The 19,482-nt window shown below is 37.3% G+C and overlaps 1 protein-coding gene across 5 annotated transcripts; it reads right to left on the minus strand.

Annotated features, from left to right (window-relative positions):
* Positions 1 to 981: 981 nt before the first annotated feature.
* Positions 982 to 7,988, minus strand: LOC113683983 (heparanase). Of its 5 annotated transcripts, none has more exons than XR_016183921.1 (9): positions 7,241 to 7,988; positions 6,841 to 7,012; positions 6,358 to 6,405; positions 5,656 to 5,856; positions 4,016 to 4,127; positions 3,008 to 3,120; positions 2,390 to 2,508; positions 2,165 to 2,308; positions 982 to 1,429 (listed from the first exon to the last, which is right to left on the minus strand). XR_016183921.1 is itself a non-coding variant. In XM_089197293.1 (9 exons), the coding sequence occupies exons 1-9, from the start codon at positions 7,785 to 7,787 to the stop codon at positions 1,270 to 1,272; spliced, it is 1,638 nt and encodes a 545-aa protein (XP_089053419.1). In that variant the 5' UTR covers positions 7,788 to 7,970; the 3' UTR covers positions 982 to 1,269. The 5 variants fall into 5 exon arrangements, 3 of the variants coding, with proteins under 3 accessions (XP_089053419.1, XP_027057065.2, XP_027057066.2); XR_016183922.1 differs by lacking the exon at positions 6,841 to 7,012 and adding an exon at positions 6,612 to 6,780 and having other exon boundaries at positions 7,241 to 7,971; XM_089197293.1 differs by lacking the exon at positions 2,390 to 2,508 and adding an exon at positions 6,612 to 6,752 and having other exon boundaries at positions 7,241 to 7,970.
* Positions 7,989 to 19,482: the final 11,494 nt, after the last annotated feature.

The following is a 19,482-nucleotide window of genomic DNA, read 5'->3' on the forward strand; positions in this document are numbered from 1 at the left end:
ACTTCGTCAGGGAAAAAATACAAACGTGCATATTGACATGCGTGGCTAATAGTATTTCGGAAACTTAAACTCTCTTTTTAACAGTTTTTTGTCGCAGTTTTCGAGTTTTAATCAATTTTTGAATCGAAGTTTCGACCAGACTCGATACTTTCCCGCTATTAACCCAGATGAAAGCGATTTTGTAATCAATTTTCACTGTTCTTTTCCTCCAGCATAAAATCTGTGTTTTACATCAATCACCATGTTCAGTTACCGTGTCTCCAATTTTCAAAGAATTTTTTACTTCCACGGTTACCAGGGCGAACTCCTGCGAGGATGGTCGCGATATCTTGCCAAATCTGTCTATGACTCTCTCTCTTTCGCAATCCCTTCTAACCTTGCGCACTCATCGACTTTCAGGGGGTGGGGGGGGGGGAAGACAAACAAGAATAACTGACCTGTCCCTTAAGAGAAAGATAGAGGGCGTTCAAAAGAGGCGGCCGTTGCTGGAAATTCTGCCAGAAAAGTAAAACTACGAGTTTGTGAACTACGAACCATGGAACATTGCCCACGAGCCGTGAACAGCCGGCAACCACGAATCACGAACCACAGACTATGGACCACAAACTGTAGCTGTACAACCTACTAAACACAAACCTCGGACAATCTATACCTGACACTACGGACTAAGAGATATCGGACTTCAAGTTGCGGTCTTCTGACCACAGACCATATACTTCGGGACATGGAACACAGACTACAAACCTCGGACTCCGAACTACGATTGTAAATGAGCCCTTGTAGTCAATCTAAAAGGACACACGAAGATGTACGTGATTACTTGTATGTGAACTTTTCTTCCCTCTCACAAAGCTCTTTCCTGAGTCTGTTTCACGACATACTTCAATGACAAACAGTAAACGATAATACAATACTGAGATGCAATCTAGCATCAGCAAGACATTGGCTAAATAGTGTTTCACAAACGACCCAATATTATTCTGCCCTGATTCAACTCGTTTATTTTTAATTTTTTACCCATTCACTTTATGTTTTGACATAAAACTTTGTAACTTTAAAATTGTATATTGTAAGGACCACACAAACAGAAAGATTTTAGGTTTCATTTCTTACTCCTTAATAAATTAATCATATATTATTCGTTAATACCCACTGGTGATTCAATATTTTAACTCCAGTGCTCACAATAATGCATTTGACGAAATCTGACAGGTCGTGCATATTAACTTTTTTTTTCTGCGTATCTGCATAAGCTGTTAAATTAATCCATTAACCACAAGCACTCGCAAAGGCTTTTGGAATGACATAAAAGCCAAAGGTCAGAGGTGGAAGACTGAGGGGTTCGTCTCCCGGCACACTTTTCGGCGCGAGGTCTGGGAGCGTGCGGTCATCCACTAGTTTGAGAACTTTACCGTTAAGCTTGACGGCCCTGTTTCAAAAGTAAGCATCGTTGTATTTGTTTGTTTGTTTGTTTTTGCTTTTTCTTTGAGTCTTAACAGGAAAATAATCAGAAACATTCTTTTTGTTGTTGTCTTTTTTACGATAAAAAGAGAACCGACTCAAAAATAAAATACTTTCTGGGACGAAGACGTTACATTGATATGCTGGTCTGAATCAGTCGAAGCAATTGAGAGAAAGTTCTCAAACAGCAGCACTTGTAATTAAGGGGAGAAAGATGTCAATTGATCTTTTATCAATTCAATGGCATGATTCGAAATTCCTACTCTTTGTTGGGCTATGTATCGTGTTTTGTTCATGGACATGGCGGGAAGGTGGTCGAACAACAAGGCATCGAGCGAGGAGCAAAGAAGAAATCTTAACCTCCTTCGAGAAATTCAGCCTGAGGCTTGCAGATTCCGTGCTCCGATACTCTACCACTGTGCCACAGACAACTCAGTGGTGAGATATTGTCATTACTGAGTTCATCTAGTGTGTGTCACGTGTTCTGTATACTGCTTTGCTTTACAGCAGCATATGACACCTGACTATAACTTGAACATCAACTGGTGTGTTGACGTCTGTCTCTCATAAGGTACCATTTCATATCGCATTTCAAAGCACAGGTGAGTAACTAAGTAACTTTCTTATCAACCATTTCATTAATTTATGCCATGGATGAGAGGACTGAGTTTCAGCAAGTTAATTCTAACATGATTTTACTTACTTTGTCAATAGGTCGCCGTTCTCAGGAGTAAGAAGATATACGTCGACATCTTTTCCTTTAAGTTCACCGTTGAGTTTCAGGACGACTGGCGTATCCAAGAGGACATTGAGAGCAAGAAGCGTGACAGAACCCAATGGATACTGACTGCGCAAAAAGAATATTCATAGTCACCAAGCCAAGCAAAATAAATTAACAATAGTATACATATAAGGCTGAATTACGCACGCATTTTTCTACTTGTGATTTACTGGGGGACAGACACATAGATGCAAGAATCTCCTCTGCAGCGAGGTCACCATGGTAACCAAGCCACAGCTTTGCTCCAGGCACCTGTTGACACAACACTGGAATGAAAGCAAACCCAAAATTAGCGAGGGAGGGAGGAGAAATAAAGCAAGCAAAGGACCAAAGCTAGCCATGAAAAAGCACATAGCATTGCCCTACAAACCCATCGTGGACTTCATACATCCCATCAGTGAAATCGCTACATTGGCTTGGTTTTATTTTCAATTAAGTGTCAAAGGTTTTCTGAGATTTCTCTTGTTTTGCTTTGCTTTGGTTTGCTGTGTGGCTGGTTTCAAAAAAGTCGCACCACAATCTCAACCAATCAGATTCATGCTAAAAAAATCGTATTTTGTGGCTTGCTTTTCCTATAGTATGCGTGTTCTAATTTTAGATCTCATTAGCCGCTTGCAATATCATCCCTAAATCTGATTGGCCGTTTTGTTTACGCTGGTTTTAGTTCCATGACACTCAATCGTAATTTGTTCTGATCTTCGCTTGTTTAAATTGCACTTCGTCTCAAACTATTATTAATGTAAGGCAAACGAAACCTTGAAATACCTGCTTGAGCAATAGGCGTACACTCGAACCTTTCGTTTCTCTTCTGTCTGACCACTCACGTCCAGCACTTTCTCTCCAACAAGACGTTTGTGTAAAAGAGAGAGCCAGTAGTCCTAAAGACAAGAAAAATTAAAACTTAATGCGAGTTCCCTTTGTTCATATCATACAATCACAAGCCAGAGGGAAGTGGAATAGTAGAGGAGAGAATAAGAGAAGGGAGTAGACGAGAAAAGATAAGGCAAAACGAGACCACAGGCGGCCCAAGCTCATGTCTCGAGAAAAAGCCAACCATTAACTCATGAGAGCGGCGGGAATTACCAGAAACCACAGCAGACACAAAAGATGAGAGTAAGTGCTATTGATTTTACGTGTAAAATGTTCATATTTCGAAATGTTTATCGTTGTAAATCGACCATATTTCGTTCCCTATACTTTTCCTTATAACGTGTTCAAATTCTCAACGTAACTTAACACAGAGTCACACAACGCGTGACACTTTCATGATTAATCGTTTGCTTTTTCTCGAGACGTGAGCTCGGGCCGTCTGTGACGAGACCAGAAACGAGACGACAGTGACTTCCCAGGCACAGAACCGCCTGTTTATAAAAAAGATAAGCACTGAATAAGTCAGTAAAGCGGGCAGATGAGTGAAGTCAGCAAGTGGATTTAATCAGAACTTTTTCAATGTATCGATGCTACCTCTATTTTTTGGTTAAATTTTCTCCATTAAATCATCGACACGTATGCTGCACTAAATTTTATCACTCGGTGAACTCAATTCACGTTGAGCTTATTGTCGTTCGTAAACGCGGATGAAAATGTGGCAAAACGGTGTTATGTTTATTTTTTCTTCAAAATCCTCTGTTGCTATGGAATAAACCTATTAAGGCTAAACTCCAGCCTTCGTGGAAATTTTCTGTCGGCAAGCAAGCAAGGAAAGCTGCTGCGGAAAATAAACAAACAGGTACTTTTGAGCCTTGCCATATCGTATTCATACTAGGAACATACCGGATTTGGATCCAGATCGTCATCTAATAAAGAGTAGTTTCCTTTAACAAACGTCTGTCGCACAACCACCTCATGTTTAAACCGAGCTGCCAGACCTAGCTTGTCTAGCCACCTTGAAAACAAAGACAAAGAAATCATGTTCCATCAAACGACAACACAGGAAAACAAACTACATAAGAAAAAATAACCTTTCTCGACCAGGGAATTGCCCAAACATGATTTTGGTATGAATCTTTTAGGGGGAAGGTCATCAAAAAAAATTAATCGTTCAAGATACATGTAGGATGGTCTATACGGCTTGCTAAATTGAAAAGTTTGTTTGAATTGAAATCTTACCCCTCTACCTTAACTCAGAGATAAACAGTGCGTAATAAATAACAGTTACTAACCTCGTCAACTCTGTCCATACTGTGAGTTTCGGAACCTCGTTTCTTCCGCTTGGATTTATAGCCCTCGCGCTTCGCGGTAGAGACATACATATCCGAGAGGAAAATACTCAGTCCGTAACTTACAACACGGACCTCGAACTCGGTAAGTAAGAGGCATATGGAGTAAAGGGACAGGTGACCTGCACGATAGCCACAAGTGATCTCGAAAATAAATATATATTTAGTATAATTGCAGCGATTATTATAGAGATGCGCGCGCTCCGATTGGTCGAGGATTCCGCCATATCTCGCTATAATCACCTCCCGCGAGGAAAAAAGCCTTGTCTTGTATTTTGTTAAAGTTGAGCTGGAAGTGATTAACGCGATGGAACAACTATAGTTCTAAGGAACAAAAATAATGCTACTAAAGGTTGCATAATACTTTTCAATAAAAGAAAAAACGAGGTTTTGCTTAATAAATTAACTAAACCTGGTAAATTATAGTGGAAACTGGCTGCTTATCTCGATATGAGTGATCAAAACAACAGTGACAAGGTGGTATCAACAAACAAATGAATTTATAACAGAATTCAAGGGCACCTGAGCAATTATACTAAGACAATTATTCACCTCAGGCTAAGTGAATATTATACACTTAATGTATGATCCCAAGGGAAACAGTTAGTTTTGTTTTCCTGAGAGTCAAGAGGTTTCTTCAGGACTCAAGGGAAAACAAAACCGACTAGTTTCCCGAGGGACTATACATTAAGTGCTTTGTTATATACTTAGACTTTCCCTTAAACAATCATATGCTGCTGTATTCGGCGCGCAGGTAACAACTGCGCATTTGTATCACGATCAGGATACATTTGACTTTGATCAGGGGCACGTGATCAACAATCAACCAATCTCAGTGCTTGTTTTGTTGAGTGAAAGTCTATGTATATAACAATGTGGAATAATCCCCTTGACTTTGTCTTGAGGATTATTCAACAATATTCACCTCACCTCCAGCAAATAATTGCTAAATAATAATCTCCCTGGCATTCCATGCTTCCTGAACATAAATCAGTGGAAGTTCCATTGTTTAAGGGAAGGGAAATTATCCAGTAATCCATTTAACCCCTCAGAGTGATGAGCATCTTATATATCCCATAAGAATAACTCCTAAATCAAATAGTAAGGTCATAGGAATAAAGTAAATGATTGAAAACCCAAAGAAATAACCAACTTTATAACAATTTTTACAGCCAATCAAAATGAACAACTTACATAAATCCAGCCACATATCTGTCTGACAATCCACTTGCTCCTCCTCCATATGCACTGCTAGTTTCACCAAGCCACCGAGAAAATCCTGATTTTATTCCATCCAGTATCGAATTGGCTTCACTCACTTCATGCAAAAAGTAATCCAGGACCTCTGGATTGTAAAAGTCTTTCTCAAAGCATGTTCTTCCATTGACATAATACCTGTAACAGAAACACAGAGAGTTTATTTTCAGAATTAGTGTTGGCAAAGCCCATGAAACAAGTTAACATACATACTATGCAGTGAGAAATAGAAATTGATAATAATAAGTAATAAAATCATAACAGATTGCTGTGTGACTGCCAAGCACAGGGGCTAGATGAGGATCCTTGTTGCAATTTTGTTTGTGTTTTTGTTTGTAGAAAGAGAAGATTGTGAAAAATGTTCCACTTTCAAATCTTCTCCTGGAAACTGATTCCCCAGCCTTAGAAGCTGAAAAACAGGTATGAAGATCAAAGTCTGAATCCAGGAGTAAAGAAAATATAGCTGTATTGAAGCCCTTCTGCTCATTTCTGTGGCTCTACTGCCTTCTCTCTCATAAAATATACACATTTGTTATTGCTTTATTTTGTTTCATTGGGCAGAAGAGAAAGGGAATCTCATTGGTGACAAAATATAATACTGTCATACAACCCTAAATAGAATAAATGGAAATTACTTACTGATGCCAGGTAACTGCATCTATGACATCCTTGGCATGGGTAAAAAAGCTAAAATTTTGAGAGATGCATTGTTACACTTCGAACAAAAGCCTCCATTTACATCAAAATGCAATAAATCACTGACAATAAAAATAAATTTATATACAGTGCTGATTTTTATTTAAGCAAACATGAGCTTTTTCAAAGTGCAAGTTGTCCTCATAACAGCAGTGGAGTTATATTTTTGCAATGCATACAGCTGAGTGCAACTGTACCTCCTCAAAAAGCTTCCTGTTTTTTCAGATGTTACTGTTGCCATGTCAGGTCCAACTAAGTAGTTACCAAACTGAGGACTGCCCTCAAGTATTGCTCTTAAAGTGTGAAAGTCTTCAGCAAGTTCCTCTGAGGAAATGGACCTACCATACCTCCAAAAAAGGTCAGGCTCTAGTAATAAAAATAAACTCTATTATGTTTGTACTGTTTAATATTGACTGCAGTGATTACCTCTCCAAATAGATGCCACTTTTTGAGTGATTTAATATGCGTGTTACATCAGGACCAACAAGAAAGTTGCCAAACCCAGGATTGCTTTTAAGTATTTCTCTGAGTGTGGTAAAGTCTGCTGTCAATTCTTCAGGTGAAATAGACTTGTTAAATTTCTTAAACAAGTTTGGCTCTGAGGAAGAAAAGCATGCATATAAAAAAGCCACTTTGAAGGTTTGATTATAGTCAAAGACACCCACATGCTTAAGGTATATGACTTGTACTAATGAGTATTTTGTGGCATTTAGATCTGATTAGATTACATTTTAATAATTAAATTGATTCAGCCAACTAAATCTCATTTGCTACAACTGACACTAACAAAAATAATGAATATCTATTAATCATAAATATTCCATACCATTCCCAAGCTCCCATCCAAAGTGATATCCATGATCTGCAACATATTGCATGATTTCTTTTGCATTGCTTGCATTCCAAGATCCATCTTTTCCCCTTAAAAACACATTCAAGCCAAACATGACGTCCCAGTCAGCTTTTGATGACAAAAGGTGTATCTTGTCCAAATCTGCATGTGAGATTGTAAAATTGCTAAAATTTTGGAACGTCTGGAAGTCTTTTGAGTCATCATAGATTAAGAAATCTTCTGAAGTTCCTCCAACCCGGAGAAATGCTGGAGAGAGACCTTTAGCAAGCGTATACAGCTTCTCCGAGGTAAAGTTTACGTACGGTGACCAGTGATGCCTCAAGATACCAGAGTCAATGGCAACGGAGAGAAACTTTTCGTTCACAGTGAACACAGCGCGATCCAAATTTATCGAGACATTGTGCTCTACCGCTTTCCTACCAAAAACAGTGAACTGGGATTTTGCTGAAAGCAAATACACACTCAGTATTAACACAACCACAACTAAACTTGATCTCGCCGAGAAGACAGGTGAAGCCATGCCTACGAATTCAAGCGAACGTTTGACAATGTCTGCGAGGTCTTCTTGATCTTTTGGATTATGTTGTCTCTCTGTTTAGTTCAATTTTCGAGGAACGCCTCCAGGTAGTCACAAATCGAAATATAAGCTTTCCCGTGACAAACCTTGTGACTCCATATTTCTCTGGCACACATCATTTTCGCCAGGCGTTCAACTTGAAATGGACGCTCTCCCCAGTTGGCCCTCCGTCTTGACGGAATCACCAAATATTTACTCCGGACTCTGGACTTTAGAACACGGAATTCAGAGCAATGCACACAGATTTTTCCTAAAAACTACGATTTACGAACTCAGCAATACAAACTAAGAATCAGGAACTTTGAAATTCTTTATTTGAATCCCGCCCTCTTTGCTAGTGAAAATAATTTTACCGTGACCACTTTCCAAGATCATGAAAGACAGTGACTTCCTTTCGAACGACTCGTACAAATAATCACTCTAAGTTTAATTTGCGGTATTCGTTTTTTGAGAGGCAAAATATTTGACGCTTCCCTGTCGAATTAGCTTTTCCCTTCCCCCTCCCCAGTAAAACCATTTCACCCTTACACGATCTATCAACTTCGTTATATCCCATTGCATGCACTAAGGGCCCCTACTTGAGTTTAATTTGATACTTTGCTAAAAGAGGGTGGTAATTAACTGGAACCAGTAGTCCATTACTGTAATGGGCTCCTGGTGGAACTGATATCTAATTCTTGTGGATTGATATGTCTGGGAGTTTCAAAACTCTGGTCTCCGATGGAAGTGATGAAAAATGCTTTCTTTTTCTTGTCAAAATGATCAATACTTACGATTCCTATAAATGTAACCTTTAGATTACAGTGTGTCTTTGTATTTGATAGGGAAGGTACAGACCCTCGAATGCCAAATGTAGAAATTATCATTTATGATGGATTTGGCGGAAAGAACCGAGATGGCTCTTGCAAATGAAGCCACAAACGACATCAACTGGCGCGAATCAGATTATGCAAAAGACGGAAGCAGTACGTTTAAGATAATTCCAGTTTTCGACTACTCAGCTAGATTAAAAAACAAACCAAAACAAAACAAAAATTCCAGCGACTCACATTAAAAGATCAATGAGCAGCCCGACAAAAATCTGTATGGTCTGCAGATAATATCTGTTTCCCACACTGAACTCGATTATTTCTCTCAAATATCTTTCATCAGGTAGATAACGATGTTATTATAGGGCTTTGGGTTATGATGAAAGAATGGTAAATGATTGAAAAGCTCGATAACGCAGTCAACAAGCAGTTGGCCTAATTGCACACTGGAGAATTATGAAGAGGGCGATCAAATATATCATGAGGCAGAATGCCAGTAATTGTCTGTTAGGGACCCGTTTTTCTTTCTTGGCTGGGGAGGGGGGGGTGGTGGGGAGGGGGCAAGGAGGATTTTAAAGGATCACATGGTTTTCCGGAAGAACAGAGGAATATCAGTCGTCACTGACAGAGTACTGAGGGGACTACAGAAAATTGACTGCCTATGAGTGGGGTGAGTGGGGATCATTAGAATAATACAGAGCCATATGGGAGTATCAGGTTTATTTACTCTGTCACAACCAAAATCATCCGGCCCCCCAACCCCCCCCCCCCCCCCCCTCGTGATAAATAATGAGTGGTGGCTTCCTGAACTGGCTGGTCATAGTAAAGTGTAATAACAAAGATCTCAAGGGAGGTAAAGGGACGAAATGTTACTGAATACATTTTTTGTCTTTCTTGTCGTTTATATAATCACTTGGAGAGCCACCCATGAACTAAAAAGCTTTTATAGTTTAAGCCTGACATTTTAAAGGACACCAGTGATCTAACGCAGCCGCTCGTTTTAGGCATTTTAGCGACAATACTTCTACATGTTTGTTTGCCCGAATTTATTTGATAAAACAGCCCAAAGACAAGTGATATCAAAGAAAAAATCGCATTTACAAGATCTATCTCGGAAGAGTCGGTACGTGCCTGAAATATCTTGAGATAATGATAACAACGTTGACTGAGGATATATTTGACATTTCACCGACGAAAAAATATTGACCCGGATTAAGAGAGCTTAAGTTTATAGTCTAGTGTTAAGTTGCATGAAAACGGATAAGGTTATGGAGCGGATGTAGTTCTAACTATTACAATATTTCTCCTTTTTGTACTAGCTCTTTGACGTCAAGGGAAAACCGTTGGCGTTGTAAACTTACAAACTTGCTTCTTACTATAAAGAAGAGTTCTTACACACGTTAAAATTTAATCCCCGTCATTTGACGTTTGTGTGACTCCGATAAACGCCGTAGAGTTCTCGGAAAAGCGGAACTCCAGGACGCGAAAAGGAAAAGCAAATCATTAAACGGTGAGTTTTATGAACATTTCGTAATTCTCTAATTCAGTTTGATTTTGTATAACGGAAGTCGTTCTCATTCTGTTGCAACCAGATTCTGTATGAGCGAACAGAAATGAACTTGATGATCTCGGTAATCGCTTGGTCAAGTTCTGCACGTGTTCTGGATCAAATTCTAACAAGTTTCCGATCATTTTTGTTATATTTCCATACCGTACTCTTAATTTAGTAGAAGAGTCATGAAGAATTCCAAATTTGCCTTGAAATTCTCGCCTGGTTAATAATTTTAAAATACACATTAAGGGAACCCAACAAAATGTTTCTAAATGACATTGTATATTCATTTTCAAGAGGCAAGTACACATAGCCATATTTTTCATCCTCAAAAATTTCCTCTTTACAAAAGTGTTATTAAAAATATGGTTGACTTCGTCAAAGACCGAAGCCTTTGACAGCTGTGTTTATGAGACAAAAAGTGCTCTCTTTGGCTCGCTTTCGTTGGAGGAGTTTCATTTGAAAACAAAAAAAGAGATTTGGGAAAATTCCAAGTTATGTGTTTCGTTCATTTTTTTTTCATCACTCACCATCACATTCCTCAGTCTAAAAGCCTCTCACGTCAAGTCACAAAGTGCGCCGATGAAGCCGTAATTACTTTAATGGCCTGTAGCCGCAACCTTATCATAGAAGGATTTGATTCAAGTCGCTTAAGATTGCTGTAGGCTGAGATAGCACTAGCGTACACGAACAAACATAATTTCTGGACGGCATTGCTTTCCAGTCCCATTCTCTTTGTTTACATTATAACATCCAATCAAAGCGCGTTTTATACAACCAAACACTCGTGGTGGTGATTAACACGCTGTACATAATGCACTTATCTCCTTCCTAATTTTTAAAACCATCCTTCTAATAAGTGCAGTCCTTTTAATTTCCAAGAATAAATCTTCTTTAGAAACCTTTTCATCCGCCCCACGCCATTCCCTTTGCCCACATCATAGCTGTTACAACAATATCATTGATAATCATCAATTCAGACTGAATATTGTAGGATGTACGGGATAATTATTAAAAGAGGTCTGATACGATATTCTGACCTACAGAGCATAAAATTAACTTTAACTTTAACCAAAATAAAATAACGCCAAATAGGCTCCTGTCAACGACCAACAAAGGATCAAAGGTTGAATAGATCTAGACAGATTGCAAATGATAATATCACAACATTTTGATTGAAATTTTCAAGATACAAATGGCCGAGACATCGTGACGACACGTGATGTCTGCTCCTAGGAGAAGCCAACGGAAGAAGAGTACAAATTAAGCAAAAGCAGATTGATATATATGGCTCGCAATCACCACAATTCGTCGTAAATTTGAAACTCCTGAAATCTTTGAAAATCTGTGAATTTTTCGTGCCCAAATGAACAGTTTCTAATTCTCTTAATTGCTCCTCACCGTGTCACGATGCGTGATGATCCCCACAGAGATTGGACCTCCATGTGACACTGGTCATAAATTCAAAAGCCCCCGCTCGTTTGTTATCTTCTCCTTCAACTTCCTTTCTTTAAACTTCTTCAATTGCATTACTTAGTTGAAACAGTTGATGTTCTAAACCTTGGATTAAGAGATTGTGGTCACGATTAAAATCACTCATCTTTTCTAATGTAAACTATAAGCAAGGCTTTTTGTCGAAAATTTTGAGGAAATAGATAGCATCCTCCTCGTTAACGAAGTGTAACTTAAACATACGCGCTGGCGGCAAAAAATTTTTTTTCGTCTAGTAAAGATTAAAATCTGTTTTTATGAACAGAGCGCAATAAAAGGTCAATTTATATCTTGACGTCATAACCTAGGTAAACTCCGTTTCAGGAAAGGTAATCAAATAACCAATTAAAATAAGCGCATTTATGTAAGTCTCACCACAGTGTCATGTTGTTACTTTCATCAAGTGGCTGACGGGCATACAATCCGCAAAGCCTATCATCACCTTAAATTCTTCCAACACGGCCAAGAGAGTTTTTCGTTAAGATAATCTCGCTGTTATTATATTGACGCACGTTAATGTACTTGATCTTAAAAGCGTATTTTGCCCTCGTTTACATTTTTAAATCTTGTGACGCATCGCGTGTCAGGATGTGTTGTACTTTTATTAATTGTGTCAAGTTTGCGGACCGAACTGACACTTATGGACGGTACCCGACCAAAGCTTTATTGCTCTTTAGTTTAGCAAATGTCAGCCTTGTCACTGCCCAATGGCGCGGCTTGAGAAGGACTTTACTTTTCTTAAAAAAAAATTATTACTAAAAGCAAATTTAATGGTCTTAGTTAATAGCATAACCACTAATGAGTGGTTTGTGACATTCATTTCAGGATGCCGTGAAGACCCGGAGAGTTACGGATACAGGTCAGCAGCTTAAAGTTTCTCTTCATTTTGTTCATTGCGTTCTTCGATGAAAATAATCATCAGGTCAAAATTGGCGCTTACATTATTGTTTGATGATCTTTTTTTGGGGTGTGAAAACATCAGGGATGAAAAATAACTATGAAATCATTCGGTTCGGTAGGCACAGAATACAAAATACCCACACGCCATATCGTGAAATTGTCTCACTGTCACAGAATTCCAAGTTATTTTTTTTTCATATTTGTTATTTTAATCCATTGAAGGAAAAAATTCATTTTATTCTGTATGAGCTTTTGGCAAGCACGTTTGATCGCGATTTACTCAGTTCTCGTAGCAAAGACGAAGCTTAGCGAGTTACATTTCTCTACTAATGAATTCTGTACGTAAGCCATGTGTTATACTTTTTTGTTTTCCGCCCAATACAAGACACATATCAATACTGAAGAGCGGATGGATTCGATCAAAACCTTTATATTTGAACTGCACTATCCATGTGCACTACTTTCTTTAAAAAGAACACCGTTTTCTACGGCAATTTTTTAATAACGACTCATTTTGTTAATTTTGCATTTTATAATAACGGTTGTGGGATTTTTCAATAACCTACGCATCTTATAATATGCATTGCTACATTTTTCAATAATCATCTTGATACGCAATTTGGAACAACACTTTGACGCAAATTGTAATTATCTCAACTTTGCCACTAAAACATACAGCACAGTGCAAAAGTAATGCACACGATCATCATCGATTGTTGCGCTTTGTTACTCTGAGATAATGCCGATATAGTTAAAAAGTTCTAAAAGTTAAGTTTTCTGTTCGTTGAATACAACTGCTTTATACCAAGTAAAAAACAAGTTTTGAAAAAGAAGAGCAGTTTCAAATCGTCATTCCTTCCTACTGACAGAACAATGATATCCCATGCCATAGGAATTACTTCTTCCGATGATTAATTCTAAATCTAAGACATCATTTTGGAGATGTAGTTTTCACGTTGATCAAGCTTTTGACCATTCTTTCCCAATGTTCGCTTTAAGAAAGCTTCAGAATCTCTTTTCTACTATCCGTGTACAAGAATTGCAAATCAACAATCCATCTAAGTAATTCCGACTCACTTTACGGGCGACAGTGCCTAAGTTTTGTTAAAGGATAGATCAAGTTTCCTCACTTCTATTGATGACTTGATGTTCTATAGTTTGTTCAGTTGTTTAACGTTCCATCTTCTAAACCATAAGCGACAATGAACCATACTTTAAATTTCTCAGAGAATGTTTAATCATTTACATCCTATATTTCTGAACCATCAAAGTGGATTGCCTTTTTAACTACGTATTTTTTTACATCTTGAGGAATAGATTTCATTAGAATGCTTTGGAGGCTCTATAGCGCTTTTACTCAATGTTGGCACGCGCGCAAGCGTTATTTTTTTCGAAAAATTTTTTTATGTTTTGGCATTTTAAGGTCACTGAAAGCCATCAGAAGGGTGATGACCAAGGTTCGGATTATCGTTTACTTTAGTGAATATTATCAAAATGATTTTCATTATTAAGCTCAGGCTCAACGAAGGGAGGCGCCCGTCAGCGATAATTCGGATTTGCTTTTGATTTTCTTCAATTTGTTTAGGTAAAATCTCACAAAATTTTCACAATTTGTGAAATTTGTCCTGCCTATCATTTTAAAGCCAAAAATTATAGGGGTTACCTAGGTAGTTTCCTTGCTATTTGCAATTTTGTGTTTTCGTCCTCTATCTCAAATTTTGTGTTATGAATTTTTTTTCATCAACAAGCTCTAAGAAGGGCACAGATATGTTTAACGGTCCATTAAATCTTAGGAAATTCCACCGAAGGAAACGTGATGAATCTTACTCGAAAGATCCCTATTTTATTTTGCGCAAAACATTACGTAATGTAATAGAACTTCGTCAAGATCAATATATGAGCATGCGTAAACCTTCGAATCTGTCGCCTTTTGGCAATCTTTCCCACGGTGTTTTCTTTTCGGTTGACCTCTTTTTCAGGGGTAGAAGGCCTATGAATATTACAGGTGCAGTTGCTAGAGACCCTAGATTCCATTACACAAAAACTGTATTGTTTTAAAATGTTTTAACACATCTTTTCAGTTAACAACCATGCGATCGTATCGAGCTTCCATGTTTGTTATGTATGTTTATACTATTAAAGCTCGCGCTATGTGCGTACCCAGTTCTCGAGCGGTCAAAATGGAAGAGGAAAAAATCAAAGCAAAAGGCAAAAACGGAAATTAGTATTTTTCTAAAAGCGCATTGCGAGAAGTTGATCTAAAAATAACAAAGTAGCGTCAACACTCCTCATCGAATTAGACTTTTGGCACGAAAGAAAAGAAAACTCTAAATCAAAAAGTTAACGTTTATTTGTATTACAGAAAGGTGATCAATAGATAGCGGCCGAGTATTGTTTAAACTTTTTTTTTTTTCACGTTTCCACACAGCTGTCTCTATGTAAGACGTGGGTTGATTTATTGCTACCGAGTACGAATTAGTTAATACGTTCAAACATTTTCCATTTCACTGACGCTCGATGGGTATTGAAAGCCCGATTTATGCTCAAGTATTTGTGATTTGTTAACGCCTGTCAAAGGGAAGGATCTAGGAAAGATTGTAGCTCTGATCGTACTTACGAAACAGAAGCTTCATGCAATCATACGGGCGAGTTATATCAACGAAAACTATGAATTGGCAATTCGGAATTTTTATTAATTTTTATCAAGTTTAGTTCTGTAGTTCTTTAGTTTGTAATCATACGGGCGAGTTATATCAACGAAAACTATGAATTGGCAATTCGGAATTTTTATTAATTTTTACCAAGTTTAGTTCTTCAAAATAGCTTACGCGGTACGTTTCGTTCGTTTAACCCTTTAACTCCCATAGGTGACCAAGACAGAATTTCTCCTTACAACATCAATACAATATCAACCAGATAAGTGATGAGAATAAAGAAAAATATCAATTGGGGGATGATTAGTTAATCCAATACTAAATTCTCTGAACTAAACTTCTAGGAATTTTTTGGTTGACAGTAAGGAGAATTATAAATTTGATCTGAGAGTAAAAGGGTTAACAGCAGTCTTAACGAACTTGTAAAATTAAAGAGAAAATCTCCTTGTGGCCAACTCCACGCCGTGAAGCCTTGTTTGAGGTGAAAACACAGGTAAGAATTTGATCCACGTTCAATTTTTCTTATCGTTTCTGCCACCAGGAGGCAAATTAACTTCCTGTACAAAGGGGGTGCTGCGTCGATGGGAGAGTATAGCAGGTAATTAAGTGTTAACAACAGAGTTGAAAACGTAAATTGGCCACCGTAAAATGTAAAAAAGCTGACGTTTCGAGCGTCAGTCCTTCGTCAGAGCGATTGGTACTTAAAAGTGCAGTAAATTGATAATTTACCGCACGTCAAAGATATTCTAGCCAAAATTGATTCATTCAGTAAGCCTTTTCTTTTTTTAATCCTTTAAAATAAATTTTAAAAAAAATCACAAGCTTGAAATCGCAATGGAACTAGAGCATTCTCCACCGGCTTCCAAACGTTAGCTTTTCTGCGCGCAGGTTTACGGATGCTTTAAGGGATGAAGTAAAACACCTGTAGATCTAACTGCGGTTTGGTGGGTAAGTGGAAAATTTAACAAAGCGTTCTCAGGAAAGTGTAGCTTTGCCAAAGCTGACTGAGTAAGAGTGACGAGGTCTTGCTGTGTCAATGACAACAAAGAAGAAAGATAATGGTAAAACTGGTGGAGTGGTTTTTATCAGCTAAACTACCTGCTGAACATGTGTTAATTCTTCAAATGCGTTTACCTTTGTTTGATATGCACCTAATGACAAAGATACGCGCGCAGGTGCAAAACTTATCGTTTGGCAAAAATGGGCAGACGGCAAATAACCAGAGAGCTCGCGCTCAGAGAGTTTGATACCGGCACAAGTGAGTAATATTGAACAGTTTCCTATTTTGTTTGATATTTTTAATTCTTTATAAACCAAGCACAGAGGATAAGGGCGTATTGCAAAACAGCAGTAGTTCACGTATCTCGCTTTATCTATTAATCAATACTCTCAAATTTCAACTGTACAAGTTCTAGTTCTCTATATCAGGACCAAGCAAAGTGTAGTCAAATCACTACGCTCATGAGTTCCTGCACTGTTATTTGATTTCGAAAAAATAGTTTTGAACAAAGGGCAAAATGAAAGGAAATACTACATGTTTTGTAAACAGTACTCTGCAAATTACGAATTGTAAATTCTTAATTATTGCTCTGTCATATTCAGATTTATGTGATCTTATATTGCAATAATTAAAGTCCGAGGAAAGATAAAAATACAACAATGGGTTTAACTATCGTCTTCTCATTTTCCTGGTCCTAACTCTCCTAAATGTGTACCTGGCGTTTTGTTTTCTCTTAATCTGTTTCAATAAAAAATGTATAAATTTTCAGGACCAAAATGTAAACTAAATCACCAATATTACAATCAGAAAATCAATTTTTTAAAATAAACTTTCCATTCTAACTCAGAAATTAAGAGTAGAAATGAAATAAAAAGGTAATTCGTTTAATAATGGAAAAAAGATATGACAGCGATGGCAGTGAACGACAATAGCAACGTCTTCACAGAAATAAAAAACAAAGATCAGTATAGAATTATACGAAATTGTCATGAAATCATTTATTCAGACATATTTCTTCCTCTGCCTCCTTATGGCTGAGTTCATACGAGTAACATTAGGAGGTTATAAAGGTGATAGTTCAACGCTGACTTTGAAATCAAATTCTGTGGAGAATAACTAGGAACATGGATTACCCCTTTACACCCTAGCATCAGTGTCAATATTCTCCATACTCTTCTCTATACATTTTCTTGGTACTGACAAGGAGAATTTGTTTAACAATCAAGAGCTTCTTTAGTTGGTGATCATTTCCTTTATTCTCGTGACCTTTATGTGTGACTCGGAGGTGATATTGTTAGGAGAAATTAGATGCTAATCACTCTTAGAGGTCAAAGGATTAATTAAGCTTACTAATCGCTAGATTCGTAAACAAGAAGCTGTCGATGTTTCCTTTAAATCCGAGTTCTTCCTTAGTAGACAAACAAAGCATATTTTTTTATCCACTTTTCCTATTGTGACGTTTGGAGGGTGTAAAACTTCAAGCTAGTACAAAAACCTCTAAGTTTGCTATTCCCTGTTGTTAACAACCAAAACAAAGGTTTTAATAATTCACTTTGTCTTTTTTTTTTTTTTGTATGCGGTGTGATAATTTGCAAAACAAACCTCAAAATAAAAGAAAGAACGAGAGTTAAGAAACGAGAGTAAAATGCAGAGGTGTCATGTTACGGATTACAGCCATTTCTATAACTGACCGTAAAAGTCAAATTTAAATAAATAACTTCATAAGAAAAGTTCCGACCACTTTAATTTTCTCCTGGTGATTTCTTTGATTTCTTTTCGTTCGGTTAAGGTTGACAAAACTGTCAGGATTCCATTTAAGGTGGTACAAAAACTTGATCTTACAAAAGCAGCGCGAAGCTTCATTAATGTTTTCCTAAGATGTTCCGTAACCAACAGTAACGTCTCTCCTTTGTCCAAATTAAATCGCTGGTGAAGACTGAAAAGCAAATTAAGTGCAGGATCTCCAAGACGCAAAATGATAGGTTGAGCTAAACATGTGCTTGCCCATGAAACACTTACGTTCTTTTAAAACGTTTTTCCACTTACATAACATTTTTCTTTTCTTTGGTTGATATTAGATTTAAGACATAAGCTTCAACAGTCAGAAATAAATTTATAGAAGTGGAAAATCATGTTTTGTTTTATTGTCATTGGTAAAAGTGACTTAGTTCACAATTTTAAGAACAAATCACCACGACAGACGAGAATTTTACCGCAAGTTTCTCTTCAAATGTACGCAACAAATAGTTTGCACAGACTAATGCAAATAATATTACGCCGAAAAGGGTGAGTTGATTGCAAACATCCTGTGATGAAATATTGTTCAATGAATTTTGAAAGACAGTTTCCGTTTGTCAAAGTTGTTAGCTTCCAAAAACCCGTACATGAATGCATTAAGCCGGTAGTCTAAACTTAAATGTTTATCTGTGACAATTACGATAAATTGAAACTGCGAGGCCACATATTAAAGATGTAATTTCATTAAGTATTTAGCCTAGGGCATTTGATTTTATTTGTTGCCATCTGAAATGAGGCTGAAGTTAACTGAATCAAACCCTCCTTACCACATACATAAAAAAGCTCCTTTTAAAGTTGAAAACTATTTAAAATGTTCTTTTGCACTTTTAAAGCCGACATTAGGCCCTTAGACTTTTTCTCGCAAATTAGTATTTTCGTCGTTTAGTATTTGCGTTTATTGTCAAGCTTCAAACCAAAACAAGGAGAGATTAATAAATGTTCCGGAAGATCTTCCTCCTGTTAATGACAGAAAATGAGCTAGAATCATGCATGGACTGAGATATCAAGTGCGAGAGAGCAAATAAAATCACTGCACCTTCAGGGTATTTTAGGAGTGGCTGTCGCAAATTTCCAGTTCTCACCTTGTGGTATCACATCTCTCTGTGATAAGGAAGATTAAAATCATTATGGAACTTGAGCTCATATGTATTCTGATATACCTATACTGTTTTTTTTTACCCTGAAAACCTTTTTTTTGTTTGAAAATCCCCTTAATTGTGTTTTACTTGGTTCTTGTATCCTTGAGTTACCAAAGTGGTTAAGCCAACAGAAAACTTAATTTTTTTTCCTAAATGGTATCAGAAGAAAAAAAAACACTTAATCCATTTTTTGTTTTCTTTTCAACTGCCAAGGTAAGACTATTTGGTAATTAGAAAAGTCTTTTCGACATTTTATTTTGATATGTAATGTGACAGCATTTGCATACACTTTTGAC

The sequence above is a fragment of the Pocillopora damicornis genome, chromosome 2 (genome assembly GCF_964200805.1).
Source record: "Pocillopora damicornis chromosome 2, jaPocDami1.2, whole genome shotgun sequence".
NCBI lineage: Eukaryota > Metazoa > Cnidaria > Anthozoa > Scleractinia > Pocilloporidae > Pocillopora > Pocillopora damicornis.